The sequence below is a fragment of the Protopterus annectens genome, chromosome 6.part0 (genome assembly GCF_019279795.1).
Source record: "Protopterus annectens isolate FY-2018-M chromosome 6.part0, PAN1.0, whole genome shotgun sequence".
Taxonomy (NCBI): Eukaryota; Metazoa; Chordata; order Ceratodontiformes; family Protopteridae; genus Protopterus; species Protopterus annectens.
Genome location: NC_056737.1, coordinates 945213406 through 945237900, shown reverse-complemented (window position 1 = coordinate 945237900; position 24495 = coordinate 945213406). Strand labels below are relative to the sequence as shown.

Sequence of the window (24495 nt, the reverse complement as noted above, 5' to 3'; positions counted from 1 at the left end):
TAATAGCATTGCCAGATTTATCACATGCTCTCCCTTTAAAACTCACCACTGCCTTAACCTTAGATAACTTGGATGGCTAGAAATACAGAACCTTATACTCAGTAAACAACTACTTATTACCAATAAAATCCTGCACTATCCCAATAATACCCCTATCCTCACAAATCTGATTTCACCATACAAAAATCTGTCTACACTACGTTCTGCCAATAGTATCCCTAGTTAAATCTAACAACAAAGCAGGTGACTCTCTTTTCTCTAATACTATAGGAAAAAACTGGAATCTGCTCCGTTCTGAACTATCTACCCTAGCTTCTACTACTCTATTCAAAAAACATATCAAAGAACATCTTAAAACCCAGTGGCTCTGTCCTTGTTCTAACCCAGACTGAAATTCCATGCCCCTCCTGCTCAAATCCCATCCCCACACACTAACCTAAGCACCTAAGCATACAACCTAACTCTTTTTCTCTTTACACCTGCTCTGTTTTTGTGGTCTAATAATTGTTCTTTACTTTTCCCCTAGCAAACCTTTATATATTGTCTATAATCCATCATTTGTATTATTATATTTATTCATATAAACAATGCTACCTCTGTACTGTAATTTTAAAATACATGTCCTTTTTATAAATTGTTAACGTTTTAACTGTTTATGCTGGAGCTTTTCTCCCCGGGCCTCTACTGAAAATGGACATATATTCAGTTAGACTAGCCCAGTCAACAAATGTAAAAATAAAAAGTAAAAATAAAAATAAACTGTACAGCCAGTTGCTGTCTTGAGAAATGTTTATCTTCTGCTAAAAAATGATGCTAGTTGGCTCTCCCAGTTAAAAAATTACTGTGAATCTTGGATATTACAGAAACTGTACTTTGCACTCCAAATCTTGACACTCATTTCCACTTCAAATCATGGCACTCACTTGGAAATTGTTCAGTTTATCACATTGTGTAACTAGAGATATGTGTAATAAAACATGATTATGTTTGCTCTGCATGATAATTTACTGTTCAACATTTACCCATGTGATATAATGAACTGCATTTCAGTGCAGATACTTTTCATCCATTAGATAAGTTGTATTTCGCTATACAATGCACATGATGCTGTGATATAATATGTGTTATATCCTTCAAAGGCTGTGTAATATGAATCCTTTATTTCTTATCAGATATGTAAAACTGGAGTGAGGTATGACTATTACCAGTGTTTTCAGTTCAGATGGTATTTTCACCTGTCCCGAGACACAAAACATTATATTATCAAAGCAGATCCCCAAATGTGCTGATGTGATGCATACTTCTATGGGAAAATCTAAGCATTCAGAGCAGAGCTTACATAAAGTTATTTGCTGATCAAAAATTAGAAACCACAAAACTAATTTGGATGATTTCTTTCAACTCAATATCTGGAGGCACATCAATGTTTTACCAAATGGTTGTACTAATGGGTCAGAATGAACTGCTGAATTGCCAAATTTAGACTTATAGAATGCTTAAAAATAAGTAAATCTGATCTCTGGTGCAGTTCTAAACTCTAGTCTTTTTTTCTCTTTTTTGAAAATGCAAACTGACAGCCTAACATACTTTTGTCATACCTTAACAAATATTTATATAAATGCTTTCAATGCATCTTCATTAACATGCTTTATTATTTGTGTTATATCTCTTAGGATTATGGAAATCTCAGTTTGATCCAAAAGCAACAAGGCAGGGCAAGTTCTCTGTGGATGGAAAAACAACTGTTAAAGTTCCCATGATGGTAAATTCAGACACCAAGTTCAAAATCCTTTATGACCGAGACTTATCCAGCACAGTGTTACAGCTTCCATACTGTGGCAATATATCAATGCTTGTACTGCTTCCTGATCAAGGGGGCATTAAAAGAGTGGAGCAAAAACTCACAGCAACAACCCTAAAATCATGGCTTGAGAAAATGGCCAAAAGGTATTTATCATATAATGCACTGGATTTTGAAGCATTTTAAAGGTCTAAGCAGCATGCTCCTAAAGAATTATCTGGCACTGCCTTGCTGAATATCAATAGTTTGTGGTTAATCAGACTGATGTTAATCATTAATCATTTTTTTTACATATGGCATTCGATAGTATGTAGGCTAATTGAGTTAACATGCAACTTTTTATCAACATACTGTGTGCGTTTAAAAGCAGTCGTTAATTCCAGTTTCATAGAATTATGCATGTTATGTGTTACTTAATGCATTTGTCTCAGGAATTTCTACAACTATATGAAATCTGTTCAACACAAGGATAATGGGTTGCATCAATGATATACTTCAGCATATACTTATACTTTAAAGCATTTTTATGTATGCAAAGTCTGTCTTCCTAAATATCTGCTTTCATTAAAAAATTAAGTAACAGTATGGGTGCTTATGATGTGTAACTACAATGTTTTTAGAGATCTACTATATATGCTCAGTTTTATTTATCTACCCCTTTAAAACAAGAAAATCGATAACTCTACACGTAATTGCCCACCCGAAGAGCTCCTGCATCTGTTATTTTTTTATCTTGCAGGTTAAACTTCCAGTTTCTCCAGGAATATAGATTCCTAATACAGAAGTATAGCTGTACATCACCCTGCATTCATGCTTCTGCAACTTTGCCTCATTTAAACTCCATCATCCTCCTCCTCCCATTGAAGTCAGGGGAGTTGTGAGGAGCTGCCTTTCCTCCACCTGGCTAGTTCCAAGTGTTTCTAATTCTTTGAAATAATAATCTTTTTAAGAAAAGAGTTTCATAGTCCCAAACATCATCATCATCACCGTCATCATCAACTACCTTTTTCCCATTTTCTACTTGAGGTCTAGTTGTTGTGTCACTTGTTGCCGTCTTTCTCTATTCAATGGTACTGTCCTACCTTCTTTGACCCTCATAAGTGACTGCTACAGATTTTCTCTATTATAATCCATCCACCTCTTCCTGGTCTCCCTTGTTTCCTCTTGTCTTATTCCTTTCTGCCCCAAATCATCTTCACCAGATTCTCTTCTGTTTCCTGCATATGTGCCCAAACCGCTGTAAACTGTTCTCTTTGACTTTTTCTGTAATTGCAGCTAATTTGACTTCTGCTTTTATGTACTCATTTCTTCATCTGTCCTGCAGTATGCATCCTACCACCCATCTCAGACACTTCATCTTCATCACCTCCAGCTTCCTCAACTTCTCTGCCATTACTGCCCAGGTTTCTGAACTGGTACACCTTACTTTTCAGCTTCTTTGGCATTCTTCTGTCATGCACTACTCTCAATAATCTGTGCCATTTGGCTGCAGCCCCTCTGATTCTAGCTTTGATCTCCTCATTCAAACTTCCTTTCACCTCAACCACCCCTCTCAGAATCTCGAAGCTGCTAACCTGTTCCACTGTGTTCCCTCCTATCTCAATTTTCAGCTTCTTCTGATTTCCCCTTTTTTCTGCAATAAAAACTGTTTTATCTGTACTCATGTGCCTTTGGTTTTGTATTCCATCCCCCTATCCTTTGCTGAAGTTCTTGCTCATACTGTCTGTAATGCCACATAATTTACATACAGTGACTTTGTTGACCTATCCCCTCCAACCTGTTTGCTAATGCAGTATGAACAGCAGTTGGCTCAGAGCTGAACACTTTGCACACTCACTGCTACTAGGAACCCATCTGTGAGACCAAACACTGCTTGCACTTGAATCACTGAGTCTTTGTACATAGCCTGCACTAATTCAACCAATGTTTCTAGAACTCTAAACTGCCACAGGACTGTCAAAGTCAGTTTTCTTGGGACTTTGTCATATGCTTTATCCATGTCTAGGAATGCCCAGTTGGACTTTATCTTCATATTTGGCATCTTCTCAAGTATCTGTCTCCCTGCAGACATTAGTTCATTTGTGCTGCATCCTGATCTGAATCTGAATTTCTCAGTCCCCTCTTACTTTCTACTGCTGTGCATAACCATTTGTCAATCACCTTCTCCAGAACTTTCCTTCAGTGAGAAAGGAGTTTGATGCCTCTGTGCTGCCCACAGTTGTGAATTCCCCCCTTTGTTCTTGAACTCTGGTACTAGTATTCTTATTCTTCAGTCATCTAGGAAATCTTCATACTGCTGTGAGTACCCTCAGGAGCCATTTCCCCCCTATCTTACCCAACATCTTAATCATATCTGCTGTGACCTCATCTGAGCCTGTTGCTTTCCCTGGCTTCATTTTCTTTAGTGCTGTTCTTACTTCTTCTAGGGTGGGCTTCTCCACTTCTCTCATAATAGGTTGTTCTGGCCAGTACCACTTGTGTGGGGTTTTCCTCATTCAGAAGTGACTGGAACTGCAAGTACTCCTTCCATCTGCCTTTGGTGTCCTGTGGACTGTTGAGCAAGTTGTCACTGTCATCTCTTATGACTATCTTCTTTATCTTTCTGTCATTGTCTTGCAACCTGACAGATTTTTTTTATCCATCCACTGAGTCACTTTCCAGAAGTTGCTAGAGTGCCTCTGATACCTTTTTCTTTGCTAGTGTAGCTTCTGTCTTAACCTGCTTGTTAGCCAACCAGTATTCCTTCCAAGCCTGGTCTGTCTTTTCTATCTCCCACTTTTTCTTGCACTACTTTTTGGATGATTTTCTGGACTTCTGTTTTCTACCACCAGCTTTCCTTATGTACCTTAATTTCATACCTGGCTGGACTGGATATTTGTTCATGTAGTCCTTACACATATTGTTTTGAGGTCCTGTCATTCTTCTTCAACAACACCTATGTTCTCTTCTTCTTGAGGTGCTAGATAATTCCTTGAAGTGTTGTGTTTTTTTTCCAAGTTAGTTTCCAGGTCATCAGCCTGTTCTCTGATTCCCTTAGAACCTTCTCTGACCACTGCTTGCAGCTGATTGTGGTTTATGTTGTGGGCTGACTGTTTCACTGGAGATGATTTTGTAATCTCTTATTCTACCCCAGTCCCCTTTCCTTACTAGGAAGAAGTCTACCTCAGTGTCATGTTGGACACTTTTGTATATGATCTTATGACTGTCTGACTTTCTGAACCATGTGTTGGCTACCACAAGCCACTTGCCAGACAGAGGTCTAGAATGGACTTCCTTCTTTATTCCTGTTGCACTATCCATGTGGACCGAGGCAGTCATCGTATCCTGTTCTGTCTGTTTTGATGTGTGCATTCAGGTCACCCATTATCAACACCAGTTCATATTGTTCTATTTCATGTAATAGGTCCTGCAACTCCTGTCTGAATGCACTCTTTTCCTCATTATCACAACCTTGTTGTGGGCATAGGCTGAAATTATGAATACTGCCCTGTCATAGGCTGAGATTATGAATACAGACCTATCATAGGCTGATATTATGAATGCTGCCCTATCATAGGCTGAAATTATGAATACTGCCCTGTCATAGGCTGAGATTATGAATACAGACCTATCATAGGTTGAGATTATGAGTACTGCCCTATCATAGGCTGATATTATGAATGCTGCCCTATCATAGGCTGAGATTATGAATATTGCTCTGTAATTACACTGAAATCTGATTGCCATGAGTCTGTCACTACTTCTGATGACATCCTGCACTGTATTCTGAAACCTTTCCTTCACCACAATTCCCACACCATTTCTAGTGTGCACTCTTCCTGAGCAGTAGACTCTGAATCCTAAGCCAAGTGGCTTTCCTACACTGCCCTTCCACCTTGTCTCTGAGATACATAGGATGTCCAGCCTCATCCTTACTATTATGTCACCAATTTCCAAGCCATGTCCAGTCAATAAACCTATACTGAGTCTGGCAATTCTTAGTTCATGTTTGGCAGGTTGATTATTTTTTGCATCCGGATTTCACTCAACAGAGCTATCCCAGGTAACTTAAGCTGGGCAACTGGACACCAGCCAGCCAGTAGTTTATTGACCCAATGTTGCTATGTTTATGGCAGCAGACTGGTCATTTTGCTCATTCAATATCGTGGTCGCAGGATTATGATTTTTAGGACTCTGAGCTTCACGTTTGTGATAGCAAACTATTTCTGTATCATTATGCCAATTGTATTCTCTTTATTTTGTTTCATTCAGTACTGGAATATATCCTCTCAATAGCACTTTTGTCAAGTGGAACATTGTCACTGGACTGCTACATTGTATCTGTAAAAAGAGGATGACACAATGATTTGTTTCAAAGCAAGGATAGTAGTTATGTTATGGTTGACTACAAACATGAAGTCTTTGCTCATTGCTAGTGAAAACTGAGTTTTAATTTTAGTTTCACTATGTGCTTAAGTTTTAACATTGCGGTTGCACTCATTAGCTAAAAATGTACCTTACAGTTATTATTTGGGATTAGAAAAAATGGTAATTACTTATTTGGCCAGTGTTTAGTTTGCCTGCCATTTTAAATATAGGAATAAGTATTGAATTCCTGATCACATATTCTGCTGTTTTAGGTCTCTTTATAAAGGAAACTAAAATACAGGCTCATTCTCTGAAAGTCCATATAAGCTTTATTTTGGGAATATTTGGTAACTATTCCTTGTTAGTTTCCCTTATTCTTTTCCTAAAAAATTGTATCCTCCATAGAACCCAGAGCAGGAATTTGGTTTCTATTAACTATGGACCACTCAATTGACCTACGACAACGTTAGTTTATCGCCATATTTTTACTTTCCATTATCTCCAAATATCTGTCTTCTTTTCATTTCTAATCCACGTTTTCTCATGAGGGCTATAGTGGTAGCATGTTAAAAAATGTGAAAAATGGTAAAGAAGATTTATTCTTGTTTAGCAACAGTTCCTATCTCATCCAAGTGGATCATTAGGCATTTCCTGGAAAGCTGAGATGTATAATGTGTCCCCCATGTTCACAGTCTGCCCCAAAGCTTCCCTACAGTGGACTGCGCCTGGTCTGCTCCCCCCCCCCAAGGAGAAGCCAGTCAAGGAGTATCATCATCATTAAGTGACAAAATCATCTTAACTGACTCCTCTCAACCCAAAGAACCATTAGCTATGTTCTGAGACCCTTCTAAGTTTCAGAGATCATCACCTTTTCCTGGAGACTGAACTCAGGAATGCTGTGAAGAAGTCTCATCCCTGTCACTTGTGTCTTCAGTATCATTTACTGTGTCAGTAACCAAAGTCTGTTACCACACATGTTAATGAGGTCATTGTCTTGTGATTCACTTCTTACTTCGGTACTGCACTCTGATACAACACATGCAATGTTTTTACAGTTAAACTCATCAATGTTCCATACTCCCAATCCCTTCAACCTTCATTTAACAAAACTTCATGGCACCTTAATCTCTCAAGAAATGTCAGCTGCCTGCCCACCTCTGTAGTTTAATTTATTCTCATTTGGATGAGAAAAATGATCCATGATTTGCTAGTTCTGATATTCATTAATTTACTGAAATATTTATTAAGGGGATTTATATACTAGAACCTGTACAAAAACATGAAAAAAAATACAGAACTATATAAAGACTAAAACTAAACGTATATATACATATATGGGTCTTAGTCAGATTGTCGAAACACGGTTCATCGAAACCGTGTTTCGGCGGACACAATTTAGCGAAAGTGCATTTTATTGAAAATGCACTTTTGCTAAAGAGAGAGTGGTAAATTAAAGAAAGCAAGCAGTTTGCATGCACCATCAGTTGTAAATCAATGTATAGTGTTGATTTACAACTAACAAAACTGTCGCTGACATCGTGGTACAGTGGTGATAAGGGAATATTTCCTTTTCGCCACTGTAGTGTGATCTCGGAGTGAGAATAATAAAGTGGGGGTGTGGGGGTGCAGCATAACACTGTTTGATGTAATTTATTTATTTATTTTTTGTGTGTGTTTTTTTTTATGTTATTTTCTTTAGCGAAAGTGCATATTCGACAATATGCACTTTCGACAATATGCGCTTTCGCTAAAGTGTGTTTTCTGAAACACAAGTCGATGAATTGTGTTTTCTATAATACAACAGTGACCTATATATATATATATATATATATATATATATATATATATATATATATATATATATATATATATTTGAAGTGGTAGGGGATAAACAAATTTGGATTCGGTAAACTGGGCTAAGAAGCATTCATAAGACACTGTAAAGGGAATGGACTCACTAAATCTTTTCAAAGAACATCAGTGCTCATCCCAGTGTTGTAGTAGATTATTTTTAAATCAACTATTAACCTTTTAAAAAACAAACAAACAAATAAATAAATAAATAAACAACAGATGTTAAAACTATGTACAAAATTGCCTACATCAATCTTATAACATACAACAATGAGCTGATGTAATTACTGCAATAATGAACCCAAAACAGATTAATATTTATCCAAAAGATAATTTGTTATTCAGCATTTAAGTTCAGAAGTCAATGTATTAATTCTCATCTTAATAGTAGTTAGTTCCCTTTCATAAGCAACATCAATAATATTAATAGTCTCAGTAAATGGAGGAGTTACCTCCCTTTTAAGGTGTTCTGTAATAAAATTCTTGGCAACGGATAACAAGTTCCAAACAAGAGGAAATTGTTATCTTCTGTGTGTCTCAGAACTAGAGTAATAATAGTGTCATTTTTTTTCAGAACAGCTTGTAAAAAGGATTGAATCTGCTCACAAAAATGAAGTAGATATCTAACAATCAAATCCATAAGTGACTAATCCACTTAAATTAATGATTTATATCCTTAGCATCCCACATTTTCTTTTTTCATTTTCCTGTAGACTAAAAAAAGCTCTGAGTAAGAACTTCCAAGCATACATTTTCCAAAATAACAAAAGAAGCAGTTCTAGAAGGTGAAGTTAAAATCATACATTCATATCGATGAGTCAATGAATTATTTACTTGTAAGGCATAATCTCAACAATTTCTATTAATTTGACATTTTCACTATTTGACTAACCTTTTTATGATAGGGTGAATTATTCCTATCACCAATATTAATTTCAAGGGTGTTGAAAAAACTGATTATAGATGAAAACTTATTCTTAATAGACATCACATCTGTTCTGTTTTTAATATTAAATTATCTGCAAGCCTGCACCATCAGCCAAATGTCCATATCTAGGTCTTATCTATGCATTAAATAATCAATATTATGTAATTTTGTCTCTTTTAAGAATTGATTCTGGTAAACTAAATCACTATTTTAAAACTAATTATTTTATTAAGATTTAAAATCTCGCTACATCATAGAGTAAAGCTATGAAAAAGGAAAATATAGCAACTTACCAAGCTTTTATCTCTGGATATTTGTATACATATTCTTTATTTTTTTTTTAATTTGTTATTAATATAATAAGAATCAGTTGGTTTACTAGTATCTTTAATAAAACATTTTTTAATAACCAACCCATGTTATTAATTTAAATCTGATTATGTTGCATTGTAATGTTTTCCCTCAGTTCTCAATATAATTGCCTCATGTAACCTCCTCCAATGTAAAGAATAATTACAATTCAGACAGAACACTATAGCCCCAAAAACTGTAACTGTAACATATAATTCAAGAACAGGGAAATCAATGTCACCACTCTTCCAATCTCTATTATGATGGCTTTATGCTAGTCTAGGCTTACTAGTATACTATAAAAATCTCAAATAAATGTTGTTAAATTGTTTAATATGTTTTTTCCTCAGTGAGGTAAACATGTGGTATGTATAATTTATAGTATTTATAGCAAAATAATCATCTTAATCAATGTTAGTCTGTAATCGATCAAGAAAATCCATCTACCTATTAATGATTTATGGACTCCTAAAACCTTACTACAATGTATGTTTATGATTTTATTTAATTTACCCACAAGAGTAATTCTGAGCTGTTTAATCCATTTTTTCTCTAAGATGAACTCCCTATGATATTGATTCATGGTATTAATATTTTATTTATTAAGATGGTATTTGTTTAATACTAATTACATTTTAATCCAGATATCAATTTGAAGTTTATAAAGTATTTTAACACTTACTATAGAAGAATCAGTGTTGCTAATGGTTAAAATTATATTATCTGCAAATTACTGAAGCTTAAATTAAAATTGATTAAAAATATCAAAGCTTATTATTGCTTTCTTAAATGTAACATAATTTAAAGAAAGGTTTAATAGCCAAACTAAATAAAAGGGTAAGAGTGAGCATCCTTGTTTTGTGCCTCTAATAATTTAAAAATATGGCGATATGTAAGATCCAAGCTTAACAGAAGAGAAATAATTAGAATATAAATTATTAACAAGATAAATAAATGCACTGGGAAACTTTTATACCTCTAAAATCTTGAAAATGTACAACTGTATAACTGAATCAAAAATCCTAATAAACATCTAAGCTAGTCATGTATACTTTTTTTAGCATTATATTTAGCAAAATCTATTAGAGTGTTTACTCTTTTACGGTTATCCCTTGTGTTTAAGGGTTCCCCAACATAATGTTGAAGGATTTGCTCAACAGCCTGAGAGAGTGTGGAGGTATAATAGATCTCCCCCACCCATGATCACACATGTGCACATGTGTGCAGGCAGACACACACACACACACACACACACACACACACACACACACACACACACACACACACACACACACACACATGCACTCACGCACATACATACACACACACACACACACACACACACACACACACACACACACACACATGCACACACACACACACACACGCACACACACACATACACACACACACACACACACACACACACACACACACACACACACACACACACACACACACACACACATGCAAACACACTCATGCACACCTAAACTACTCTCTGACTAACCATCCCTACTGCAATCTTATGCATCTCCTGACACTACCTGAACACTAAACTCTCCAGCAATTACCTGTACTGTGATGTGTGAACTTCAACCTTTAACAATGTTCATTACCACAAGCAGCCAGGAATAACTGGGCTAATTTACACAGCTGAGGGATAATCCATCAGCTGTGTAAATGCCTTACGATTTCAAAGGTAGAAAATGTTGTTAATTTAGCATATCCCTGTTTCCCCAGAATGCCTCATTAACATCTAAAAGCACTATGGTAGAGCTGTGTTTGAATATGGAAAGGTTACTGCATGGTGTACACATAGCATACATTAAAAACACTGTGGTAGAACTGTCTCTGAATATTGAAAGGTTGCTGCATAGTGTACACATTGTGCACACTAAATGCACTGTGGTAAGAGTTGTCTCTGTATACGGAAAGATTACTGCATGGTGTACACATTGTGTACACTAAAGCACTGTGGTAGAGCTGTCTCCAAATATGGAAAGGTTGCTGCAAAGTGTAGACATTGTGTGCACTAAAAGCACTGTGGTAGAGCTGTCTCCAAATATGGAAAGGTTACTGCAAGGTGTACACACTGTGTACATTAAAAGCACTGTGGTATAGCTTTCTTTGAATATGGAAAGGTTGCAGCATGGTATACACATTGTGTACACTAAAAGTACTGTGTTAGAGCTGTCTCTGAATATAGAAAGGTTACCACATGGTGCAAATATTGTGTACACTAAAAGCACTGTAATCAAAGTCAATGACCATTTGGAACAACCAAATACTCAACACAGAATCCCAAATGGAAGGTCCACTCACAGTGCAAAATCAGCAAAATAAATCCACCGGTTGAAACTAAAAACAAGCAGTATTTAATATATTCAAAAGTTTAGCGCTTTCACTTACAACAAAGCGAGCTTCATCAGAACAGTTTGAATAATGTCAATACACTCCATTATATGTTTAAAATTGGCGCCAAAAAAAGCGCTAGCTTTAAAGTGATATAGTGCATTAAAATAGTACATATAATTTCTGTACAAGTTCATTACGTAACATTGTAATATAAATGCAGAAATAAAAACTATATACTAAAACATGTTAATAGACTTTGCTTAATGACAAACCATACTATAGAAAATTAATTATTTAACATTAATAAAGGTTTTATAGTAAAATAATCATTGATGCCTGGTGTAGTAGTGGCATCTGTTGATGAAGCTGATGAAGCTCACTTTGTTGCGAGTGAAAGTGCTAAACTTTTGAATATATTAAATACTGCTTGTTTTTAGTTTCAACCGGTGGATTTATTTTGCTGATTTTGTACTGTGAGTGGACCTTCCATTTGGGATTCTGTGTTGACTAAAAGCACTGTGGTAGAGCTGTCTCCGAATATGGAAAGATTGCTGCATGGTGTACACATTGTGTACACTAAAAGCACTGAGGTAGAGCTGTCTCTATATTATGGAAAGGTTACTGCATGGTGTGCACATTTCCCAGGATTCAGCAAGTTCTGCACAGTGTGCAGGAATAGCGCAAGAGCTGCTGCATGCAATATGGCCGAGGAGCGATCAAGGAATGAGCTCCTGGGACGTGCATGAGCGCTCCAACACTGTTCCTGCATGGACGCAGCTGGCGTAGGCTAATTATCCTATTTGCAGATGAAAACCATGCAAATGAAGTGAATTAACAATCCAGGAAGCAGGCAAGCATCTGTGCAGGAATAGTGCAACCTGCAGAAATGTATTCAGTTACTAACTGAATATATTTCTGCAAATTACAAAACAGAGGCATGACAGCTCAAAAGAAAGCATGTGTGCAATCTAGTAGGCATGTCATTGCCAAATAGATGACCATTGGAATGGTAAATAGTTGCAAAATTACTAAAAAAAACTTTTTTTTTTTTGGGCAGATTTCGGCTGTTTAAGTGTAGGGCAGTGGTGTGCAAACGGGATCGGCCCGAAAATAAAAAGAAAAGCTGGAAATAAGCTTTTAAACCAAAATCAGCATTCTGCCATAATAGTCAATGGCATGCAGAAGACAACAATGCCATTGAATAGTGGTTGCTAAGGGGGAAGGCTGAGTGTCAGTTTTGTAAACAAGCATTAGCAGCCAGTTTTATGCAAATGAGGGATTTCCCCTCAGTGTTAGCACCCAACCGTGTAAGTGCAGCAACACCATGGTGCAAGCCTAAGAGGTAGATGACCTCATAAGGGGGAGTGTTATGTATTCCGTAAGCTTATTGGAGCTCTGTGGCCCGTGTTTACCCTTAGCTAAGCACAGCTAAGGAAGGGGGTGTGTCTGAGGCTGCCTATAAGTGTTTACATTGCCTAAACTGGTGTGTGTGCCACGCACCGGGTTTAAAAAAAAAGAAAACAAGAAATAGAAGCTTTGTTCACATCTGAGCACTGGGTATGTGCGGCGCATCTCAGGGCTTAAATGAGAAGGCAATGGGAAGGGAAAACAGCAGTAGGAAGGCAATCAAGGAGAACTAGCATAGCTGGCAGGTGAAATGTATCAGAATCAGCCAATTACACAGGCAGCAGCCCAGCCCAGCACACTACTATAAACTAGGCAAACCTACCACTCTGTTTTTTCCCACAAACTCTACACCACCGGTGTGCACAGGAAATTTTACCAGTCAAAACTAACAAAATGATAGGGGCTGCTGTCGCTGTTGTACATCAATATGTGGAAGATGCTGAGGGTGGTGAGGATGAAAATGCTGATGACCAACCCACAGTAAAGAGAAGGAGAAGAGTGTACAGACCCAGGGTAACCTACCAGGGCCTATATGAGCTGGAGATAGTGGAGCACTATAGGTGGACAGGGACATCCTACAGCAAAATGTTGAGCTGTGCCAGCCATGCCTCACACACAGAATCAACAGAGGGGAACCCATCCCAGTGGATACCAAAGTATGTGTAGGCTTAAGAATACTAGCCACAGGTACCTTCCAAAGGCCAACTGGGGATATCATGGGGATCTCACAGGCATCAGCATCCAGGGTACTCCACCAGTTCCTGGATGCAATGTCAGCACATGCCAGTGAGCACATATATTTCCACAATACCTATGAGGCATTGACCAGCAATATGTGTCTCTTCCACCAAATAGCAGAATACCCTGAGGTAATGGGTGCTATAGACTGCATGCGCATACACATCAAAGCACCAACTGGCGAGTGGGGTAGGGTCTACATAAACCGCAAGGGCTTCCCCTCCATCAACTGCCAGGTCATGTGCAATGCCCAGGGCATAATAATGAATGTGTGCTGGCAGCCCTGGAAGGTATGATGACTCCCACATCTGGCATATGACACAGCTGTACCAGAGATTTGCCAGTGGGGACATGCCATATGGCCACCTAGTGAGGGATGCTGGTTACACACTGGAGGCGTGGCTGATGACATCCATCAGAAATGCACACACCCGAAAAAGAGCTCCATAATGAGGCACACACACAAATGAGAATCATAATAGAGCATGTGTTTGGGATGCTCAAGTCACAGTTCCGGTGCCCAGACATTTCTGGTGGAGCCTTGCAGTACTCCTCAGCTACATGTACACAAATTTTCATTGTATGTGCCATGCTACACAATATGATCCTGTGGAAAAAGCTGTAGCAGGAACAGAATTGGGCAGGGCCACACAGCCCCCCACCATTGCCAAGGGCAGCACAGGCACAGAGAGACTCGCAGGAGGAACAACTTGAGCCTGCCCATGTAGGCAGAAGGAGGCATCCCCAGTATGCCCAGGCTTTAGCAAAGAGGCAACGCATAGCACATACACTGACATGGTAGGAACCCAGAGAATGACACCTCTCTCTCTGACTCGCATATACAGTAAAAGGGATGCCAAACATGACACTACCTTTGCTTTACCATGAATAGGGAGTGTACTATGTGCATCCAACATAGTCAGCCCTCCAGCACCATGCTCAATACTGGCACAGCCACAAGTAACTCACACTTCCTATCAATTACTGAATGGAGTAGTATGTTCTGCTAGTTGTAGCTATGGTATAGATGACAGCATGCAAGGGAATTGGGTGGCTGAATGGGATGGCAGCAGATAGTGGACACCTATATGGGCAGCATGGAATCCATAACAAATACTGGTGTCAACAAAGTAGGCAGTACTAGACAAGGCGACAAATCCCACTGCAGTAAATCTGGTGGCCCAAATGTGTGCCCATAGGACCACACATGCATGTCAGTGAGGTTCACATACCCAACAACAGCCTCAGCCAGCAGGACAAGTGTAAATGACCATAAAGAAAGGCTGTGCTAAGCCCTCCAATTAATGGCAATGGATAACAGCCCCCCTCCAGACCTACACAGACAGACTACAACAGGTCAGCCAGTTGTATGTTAGTTCTGCAGGCTATGAAGTCTGAAACTGAAATGTAGGTCAATAAAACCAAAGATCTGTATTCTATTGATATGCCTCTAGTCTGCATGATAGGTCAGAATACAAACCGAAATGGAAGCCAACAGAGTCCCTGAAATACCAGTACAGTCATAGCAAATGTTTACAGTTGTCATGTGTGCCCCCCCCACACACACAATCCTATGTAGAAATGCAGTAACATGTACGAGTGGGGTTAATAGTAGAGCACAGATTACCTGAGCTGGCCCAATTTACAGGATAGATTGCTGCATGTTGTACAATATGCAGGGCTCTGTGTGTTAGGTTGTTGTGTGTTGTACATTGTGTGGAAGTGGACAGCATGTAGGCATGGAGGATTGTGTCCCTGTGGCCTAGGGCCACTACTGCTGATGACAGGGCCATGTTCTGACAACTGCAGTGCCAACCACAATGCATCCTAGCAAGACCCAAATCAGCAGTCATCCATACTCATTGTTCAGATGTCAATATCTGTCACCGTCTGAAAGATGGACATGAATGTGAGCACAAACACAGTACACAGGTGGAAGTACCCTAGACAGAGTACATAAAATGTAACTGTCAACTACACACACCTTTGGAATTGTACATGCAGGTTAGCAGCACATTAGTTGTCTGTGTAGGATGGAATACTGATGTATTCTGGCCAATCACTGGCAGACCACAGTTATGAAGTAATGAGCGAATGCCTTTGTCCCCGCATAAGGCAGCATAAGGGGAATGCCCCATGTATATCTGTGAGTCAGCTGCAAGAAGCCTGCATATTACACATGCACTCATCTCACCCCACCATAATCCACAGGTTTATCACAGGTCATATCCCTGCTGTTGGGAATGAATACAATATGATCCCCACTTCTGTATGGGAATACCCACAGAATGCAGCATGCTGAAGGGTGTCCTATGCAGGTGTGTCCCTACACCCTAGCTGTAAGCAGCACCCTGCCAGTATCCAGACCAATGGAATAATATGGACAGGAACTATTGCCATTAACACCTCACACACTTACCCTGTCACCCCAGGGGAAGAATGCACTGGCCTGCTACAGATGACCTGCATCACTACCAAATGCCCTACAGTCCTCTGCCAAAGGCCTGTGCCTTACCCATACTGCCAATGTATGTTATCTCATGGGGTCCCAAATAACAACATAACACAGTTCACAGAACACAAATGCAAGGCCATGTCGACAAATCCCAGTAGCATGCCCACCATGTCCTACTGTATAAACTGTGGACCAACCCCTTAATAACGCTGGGATGAAGGGACAACTATGGGGATACTTTGCAGATATCACTCACATAATGTTAGGAAGAGGATAGAATAACAGAGTGGGGGGTGTAAAAGCATGGACACCATGGAGGGTGTGAAATCTGAAACTCTGATATGTGCCCATACTACCCTACCTGCAAACCTAGTAATGGGTGGCTACAAACCTGCTCATAAACCACAATGTGAAGGGGAACTGACCAGATATATGAGCCCTGCCTCTGGGTAACCTGGGTAAAACTGTACAGCTGAGAGGTATGGCCACAGCAGGATATGACCATTCTGTTATGTTGATAAATGTACAAGTAGGGGATCCTCAACCACCACAGTACCAAGGCGCTGGACCATTTACACAGATCCATCAGCAAATGTCTGCAGCTACCTCTCCAGAATGGCATGAGTGTGCCAGAATATGTAGGCTGCAGACCACAATATTGGACACAGCTTCATTCATCTTGTATTTTCCAGGAAATTACTGTGAGTAGTTAAGTATATCTGTTGGTAGTTGATGACATAATACATCACAGTGTAAAACAGTACGTGTCTGAATATCTCTGCTAACACCAACCATATAACACAAACAGCAGAGACACAATAGTTACAGCATCCCACTATCTGTCACCCATTGTGACTCCATATTGTCAGCCCATCTACAGATAACCTGCAGAAACAGGTTGCTAGCTGTAGGTGTAGAACACAAAATCCTGCACTGGAGTACAACCTGCCTGGAATGGATTCACACACTAAATACAGAAGGTTATACTGGGCTTGCCCCTACACTTAGAGAAATGAAGCCCATGTCTGACAACAAAATACAGAAGGTCATACTGGACATGCTCCAACACTTAGAGACATGAAGCCCATGTCTGACAACAGCAGTGGACTATACATATCTATCATCACAGATGCCTGTGCATACACACCACATTGAACACCATTCACGCTTTGCACACTCATTGGATAGGAATACCCACACATATCCAAGGCCAACACAGTCATACACAGAGCTGTGGGGAAGAGAGAGGCAGACAGTGACAAAGAGATTGCCATCATGAGTCCTGTCGCACCCACCACACATCCAATTGACCAACATCACATGATGTGCTAGTGTCAATCACTGTAGACATTTGGTTTTGGTAGCCCACAGCCCTATAGTGTCTGTTGTGCCTGTGATAACTGTGTAACATGATAGTACAAATCAGTATTCATCTAGCATTTGTATATCCAGTCCTGTCAAATGAAAGGCTGTGTGTGACTAAGTGTTGTGTGTGTGCTCCCAGAGGAGTGGTTTATGGCCCATTCACCCACACTGCACTTCCCATAGCCCATGTTAGCACTCATGCTGATGTCAGTCACCTTGAAATAACCCTCTGGCCATTTATCAACCCCATAATCTCTGTGGTGTGTGTGATAACTGTGTAATGCTATAGTGTAACATACTAGTTAAGTAGCAATTCAAATCCCAGACATGACAACTGTTTGTGTGTGCAGAGATTAATGGTTTTGAAGCCATTCACAGTCACTACACCTCCCATCGCCCTACTTTATCAAGCCTGCTGATGTCAGGCACCTTGAACTACGCCTTTGGACAATGACTAGCTCTATAAGCTTCATGGTGCATGCGATAACTGTGTAATCCTAGAGTGTAATGCCTTAGTCAGTTAGGAGTTCTAATCCCAGACATAGTAACTCTGTGTGTGTGTGTGTGTGTGTGTGTGTGTGTGTGTGTGTGTGTGTGTGTGTGTGTGTGTGTGTGTGTGTGTGTGTGTGTGTGTGTGCATGTGTGTAAAGATTAATGATTTTGAGGCCATTCACAGTCACTACACCTCACACTGCCCTACTTTAGCAAGCCTGCTGATGTCAGTCATCTTGAAATACCCCTTTGGAGAAAGGCAAGCCCCATAAGCTCTGTGGTGCATGTGATAATTGCATAATGCTATAGTGTAACATACTAGTCGTGTAGGAGTTCTAATCCCAAACATGACAACTATGACACTCTGTGTGTATGTATAGAAATTAAAGATTTTGAGGCCATTCACAGTCACTACACCTCCCGTTGCCATACTTTAGCAAGCCTGCTGTCAGTCACCTTGAAATACGTCTTTGGACAAAGGCTAACCTAAAACCTCCATAGTGCATGCAATAACTGTGTAATGCTATACTGTAACATACTAGTCAGGTAGTATTTCAAATCCCAGACATGGTAACTGTAAAACTTTGTGTGTGTGTGTGTGTGTGTGTGTGTGTGTGTGTGTGTGTGTGTGTGTGTGTGTTTGTGTAGAGATTAATAATTTTGAGGGCCATTTACGGTCACTACAGCTACCATTGCCCTATTTTAGCAGGCCTGCTGATGTCAGTCAACTTGAAATACCCCTTTGGATAAGAGCTGGCCCTATAATCTCTGTGGCACTTGCGATAAATGTGTAATGCTATAGTGTAACATATTAGTTAGGTAGGAGTTCTAATCACAGACATGGCAACTGTGAAACTCTGTGTGTGTAGAGATTAATGATTTTGAGGCCATTCACAATCACTACACCTCCCATTGCCCTACTTTAGCAAGCCTGCTGGTGTCAGTCACCTTAAAATACCCCTTTGGAGAAGTGCTAACCCCTATAAGCTCCATGGTGCATGCCATAAATTTGCAATAATGTAGTAGCACTAACTGCACATGTATGGGTTTGAATTTCATCTGTGGAAAATGTTTTGTGTGCTACCTCAAAGATTTTGGCCTCATTTACATCCAGTACACATCTCAGTGCCTGACTTTAGCTGTCCTGCAGATATCATCCACCTTACAAGTACCTGTTACCAACCCTAAACCATGTCAGGGCAGTGGTGCATGTGGCATGTGATACATGTGTAACATAATGGTCCATAAAGATTGTTAGATACAGGTTTGAACTTCTCCCCTGGAAAATGTAAATGTGTGATTAGGGTAAAATTATTTTTGGGATACGTTACCCACTACATCTCCCAGGGCAAGTATTTACAAGATGTTCCTCACCTTAGAAGTACCTTGGGACAACATTCATCCAATAAGCTCTGTAGTGCATGCAATAAATGCGGTACACTGTAGTAGCAATGCATAGCTAGGTAGGGTTCTGAATCTCATTACTGGCAAGTATTTGTTTGTGTCAAGTGTCTGTCACCAGTATCCTGTGTGGAAGTTGCTGTGATTGTGTAGTAACAGGATGGATTGTGGGGTGTGGTTTGCTAAATTATTATATTAAGGACCTACTATGTCACAATGTCCACCTTACAAGGACAATAGATGTCAAACACCAGAGAGGCTGGTGTAGACAATCCATAGTCCTACATGTGACATTATGGATCGGTGAACAATATAGGCAACCCTTGTATTACTCAGAGAACACTTTCTACCCATGTCTCATACACAAATACATTTTGCTAGGCAACAAACATTATATTGGTAGTTCCCTGCATATTGCCTCACAGATAGTAACCACAGTGTGATTGCAGTGGACTACATGTCTGTTGACCACAACAGTGCCACTTACATCAGAAAGTAATGTGATGCAACATCTCCTGACTATGTGTTATCCAGCAAGTAAAAGGACACAGCACCCTGTTCCATCCCTACAGTAGGCAAATAAATGCTTACAGTCATCTGTTTGCTATGCTCCTCACTGGATGCCTGCAACAACTGTAGAGTCTGCAAATGTAACCAACAAAGGGAATACCATGCCTTATACACATGCCCTGTATGGACAGATGCCACTAACTCCACTGAATACCTGTATCATGCTGTCAATGTAGGTGCAAGCATGACCTCAGTTCCATACCCAAGTCTCCCCAATTGAGGTCAGGAATGCTACATCAGAAGATAACAATCTGTACACACAACATGCCCCAGAGACCTGAAGTCCACTTCCACATGTTAAAGAATATGCATGCGGGACATGTGCACAACCCAGACACTGTCTATGTTATGGAATGCAGATCACATACATGGAAAGCAGTGCACATCACTGGCCACCCACAATAGTAACCCAGATGAGTGGATGGTAAATACAATACCCACCTTTGGGGACCACTCCAGGGACTACACCCCTTAGCCACACTGGAGACCATTGTCATGTGGCCTAATGCCAAGGCATTCTCTTTGCCTAGCCTTGTACAGCCATCAGGCCCATTCATCTAATACACACCTGCAAAGCAATGAACCTATGCATTTCAGTACTGGCAAATGTGTGTGTGTGTGTGTGTGTGTGTGTGTGTGTGTGTGTGTGTGTGTGTGTGTGTGTGTGTGTGTGTGTGTGTGTGTGTGTGTGGAGATTAATGATTTTGAAGCCATTCACAATCACCACACCTCCCATTGGCCTACTTTAGCATGCCTGCTGATGTCATTCAGGTTGACATAACCCTTTGGCCATATGTCAGCCGTATAAGCTCTGTGGCATTTGTGATAAGAGCGTAATACTGTAGTGTAACAAACTAGTTAGTGAGGGGTTCTAATCTTGATTCTGCCAACTGTGATGATGTGTGTGTTTCCCTGTCAGAGTGTGTTTGTGTGTGTCTCAATTGACACCTGCTTTTGTGGACATTCACATGTACTACACTTCCCTTATCCCTTCTTTAGCACTGTTGCTGATGTCACTCACCTTCAAAGATTCCTTTGGACAAGTCACCAACATGTAAGCTCTGTGGCACATGCAATAACTGCATAGCACTGTGATAGAAGTACATAGTCAGGTAGGGGTTTGAAACTCCATACTGGTTTGTGTGTGTGTTATCAGTATCTTGTGTGGGTGTTAGGGTTAGTGTGTACTGACAAGGTCCATTGCAGTGTGGGTTTTGCTACATCATTATATTGAGGACCTATATGTCCCATTGTCCACATTACAAGGCCAACAGTTTTCAAACACTGTAGTGGTTGTTGTAGACAATCCTCGGACATAAATGTGTACAGCCATGTGTAATTACTATGTGACAGTATGAATTAGTAAACAATATAGTCAACTGTTATAATACCCAGATGCCACTCTCCACAAATGGATGATAGACAAACACACTTGGCTCTTACTCTCTTATACCCTTCCTTTCTTACTTTGTCTCTGTATCTGTCTCTGTCTCTGTCTCTCTGTCTCTCTCTCTCTCTCTCTCTCTCTCCCTCTCTGGTGGATGTGGAAAAGTACATCTACTTTGCATAGGCAGCAGCTTGAGTTTTGTAAGGAATGCTCATGATCAGCTGATGGCATGTGCATGAATTGCAGTCCCCCACTTGCTAATTGCATGTGGAACAGCTGTGGCATCATTCCTATAGCCGATTGCATGGAAACACACTCCTATAACTAAGTACTTCATGTGGGTGTTGGGCCTTTTCCTTCACTGTGAGCAGGACTTCATGTGGGTATTTGACAAACAGCATCACATAGGGTAGTTGGAAATAACTCTTACAACATACATTGTGGAGAGAGGCCAACAAACAGGAGGGGGATGTTCCAGACATGGGGACAGAATGTAAGTATTGCTATTCTACATTTGAAGTAATGTTGGTTTAACAGGGTTTGTGTGGATATGGCTGTTCTAATGATGTAAAGTCTGCCATGACAGTGTTATGTGGTTAGGAAACTCTCACCTGTAAGGTTATCTGCAGATTGTCCAGAGTTTGGAGTCTTACATGTATTGTGTTACTCACACATTTTCTATCTTTAGATACGAAGTAGCATACTCTAATGATTGCAGTCAGTACATGGTGACATCCACATGAGTTACTGACTTCATATCACTCAGAAGAGATATGTCATAACAAACCCTGTTACACCAGGAAATTTCTCAGATTATCACAGAAATATGTCAATATTGACGCTGTATTTGTGCATTTGTCCCCCAAGTCTGTCACCTTTTGTCCATATGTCATGCAGTAAGAGGTGCATATGTACAGTGCATCGTTATTTACTGACATCATACCTGATAACAAGCCAGTAAGATAGACTGCTAGACATGCTATGTATAGTAGGCCTCATATTTGAGGACAAAACCTAGACATTCTGTTGTAGTGTGTACAGTAGTGAGGTCTATGTACTTATGGTGATTGTTGACAGAGTGTGTATTGTAAATATGTTACTTGGCCTGTTTACAGACTGTGGTAGATGTCATTGCTCTTGGTCCTGTTCTAGCTGATGTTGCATGCTTCTCCAGTTTCTGGTATCCTATCAATGTACATGTTTGTAGGGCCAGACTGACACATGTCCCATACCACAGTCAGGCATCAGATTACACTGTGTATTGGCCCAGTATATGTAGGATAACTTTGTGCATGGCTCATATGAGGGCGTTGTTGTTCACACAGTACCTATACTGTAATATTACTTAGGCTTACCGTAATGTGACTGACTGTGTTCAGAGTGGTTGTGGGTATGCACTTTCACACCGGTTTCTGTTACTCCATGCTGTTACATGCCTGTAGTGCCTACTATATTTGCAAGTACATGTGTAGTCCCCTATAGGAAACATGGGTCAGTGTTGTGGTAGTCTGCCTGTAGTTTGTACAGTGCTTTGTGACATGCCTAACAGCTCAGTGTATTTACTTAGTGTGATGTTATGTTCAGATATTTGTCAGATGAACTGCTGCCTGGCTACCATAACTGTCTTGTATGTCTGAAAAAGCAGTGGGATGGTGTAAAGATGTATGCCACTAAGTAGTGTGAAGTATGTGGGCTTGGGACCTCTGATCCTCCGGTTAATATGTGTTAGGAAAGACAGAAGTGTGTGAATGCATCAACTGTGTGAGCTTATCCATTCCAGTATTTTTGTGATATCCCCATTTACATGACTGTAAACATCCACTTTCTCAGGCTTGGTCCACACATCTTCTGTGTATACCTCTGCACTGACCAGATTATGTCAGACTGTCCACATTTATTGGTCATATCTCTGCTGTATTCCACAGGTTCATTAGTGTGATTTGTGTGGTACTTCACTATGATGATCTTATGATGTCTGTCAGTAACTGATGGAGTGCATGTCAGTATCAGAAGTGACTTCTCTCACATGTCTGTTAACACAACCCCTGTTACTGTAGCAATATTCCACATTTATACTTGAATAATTTCTACTCTCATTGGTTACTGTATGATCAGATGACTTATGTTCAGATTTATACACTGTCTTCTAACTAATTCCTGTTATTCTGATGAAGTTCTATTATCATTAAAGAAGGAAAGCTCAAACATCCATTCAATTTCTGTATCTCCTTATTTTTGGTTTATTTTCAATTAAATTAACTAGTTTTATGACATATGCAGTTTGGAATTTAAATAGTGAAGTTTGTTTTGTTTATCTGTACATATATATATATATATATATATATATATATATATATATATATATATATATACATATATATATATATACATGTATATATATATATATATATATATATATATATATATATATATATATCAATAAATAACCGACTAACGGCTCGACACAGAAATAGAACTATGACTAAAGAACTTTTGTTGTTAACGGAGAAACAAAACACTTGTAGGGTGAACTGATGTTTAAACATAATTTCAGCCTACAAGTGTTTTTTTGTTTCTCCGTTTAACAACTAAAAGTTCTTTAGTCATATACATATATATATATATATATATATATATATATATATATATATATACACACACACACACACACACACACACACACACACACACACACACACATACATTTATACACACACACATACATACATATATATATATATATATATATATATATATATATATATATATATATATATATATATATATATATATATATATATATATATATATATATATATTATATATATATGTATATATATGTAGAAAAGAATATATATATATATATATATACCAAGGAAGCATAAAAAAACAGATAATCACAAAACGAGGTCCTTGTCAGCAGAAACCACACAAGCAATAAAATCCTTAACGCGTTTTATTGTAGCAACAAAGCGAAAAAATGGGTTCCTTATATTATAGGGTTAAAAATGTGGTTTACATATTTTTATAGGTACTAGATA

At 39.2% G+C, this 24495-nt stretch overlaps 1 protein-coding gene across 1 annotated transcript in view; it reads left to right on the top strand.

Moving 5' to 3' along the window:
• LOC122804627 (serine protease inhibitor A3N-like) overlaps positions 1 to 24495 on the top strand; it is a 123993-nt gene that overhangs the window by 16283 nt on the left and 83215 nt on the right. The window contains exon 2 of the mRNA XM_044074599.1: positions 1674 to 1947. Coding sequence (XP_043930534.1) covers positions 1674 to 1947 — 274 coding nt within the window. The remainder of the gene's footprint in view (positions 1 to 1673; positions 1948 to 24495) is intronic.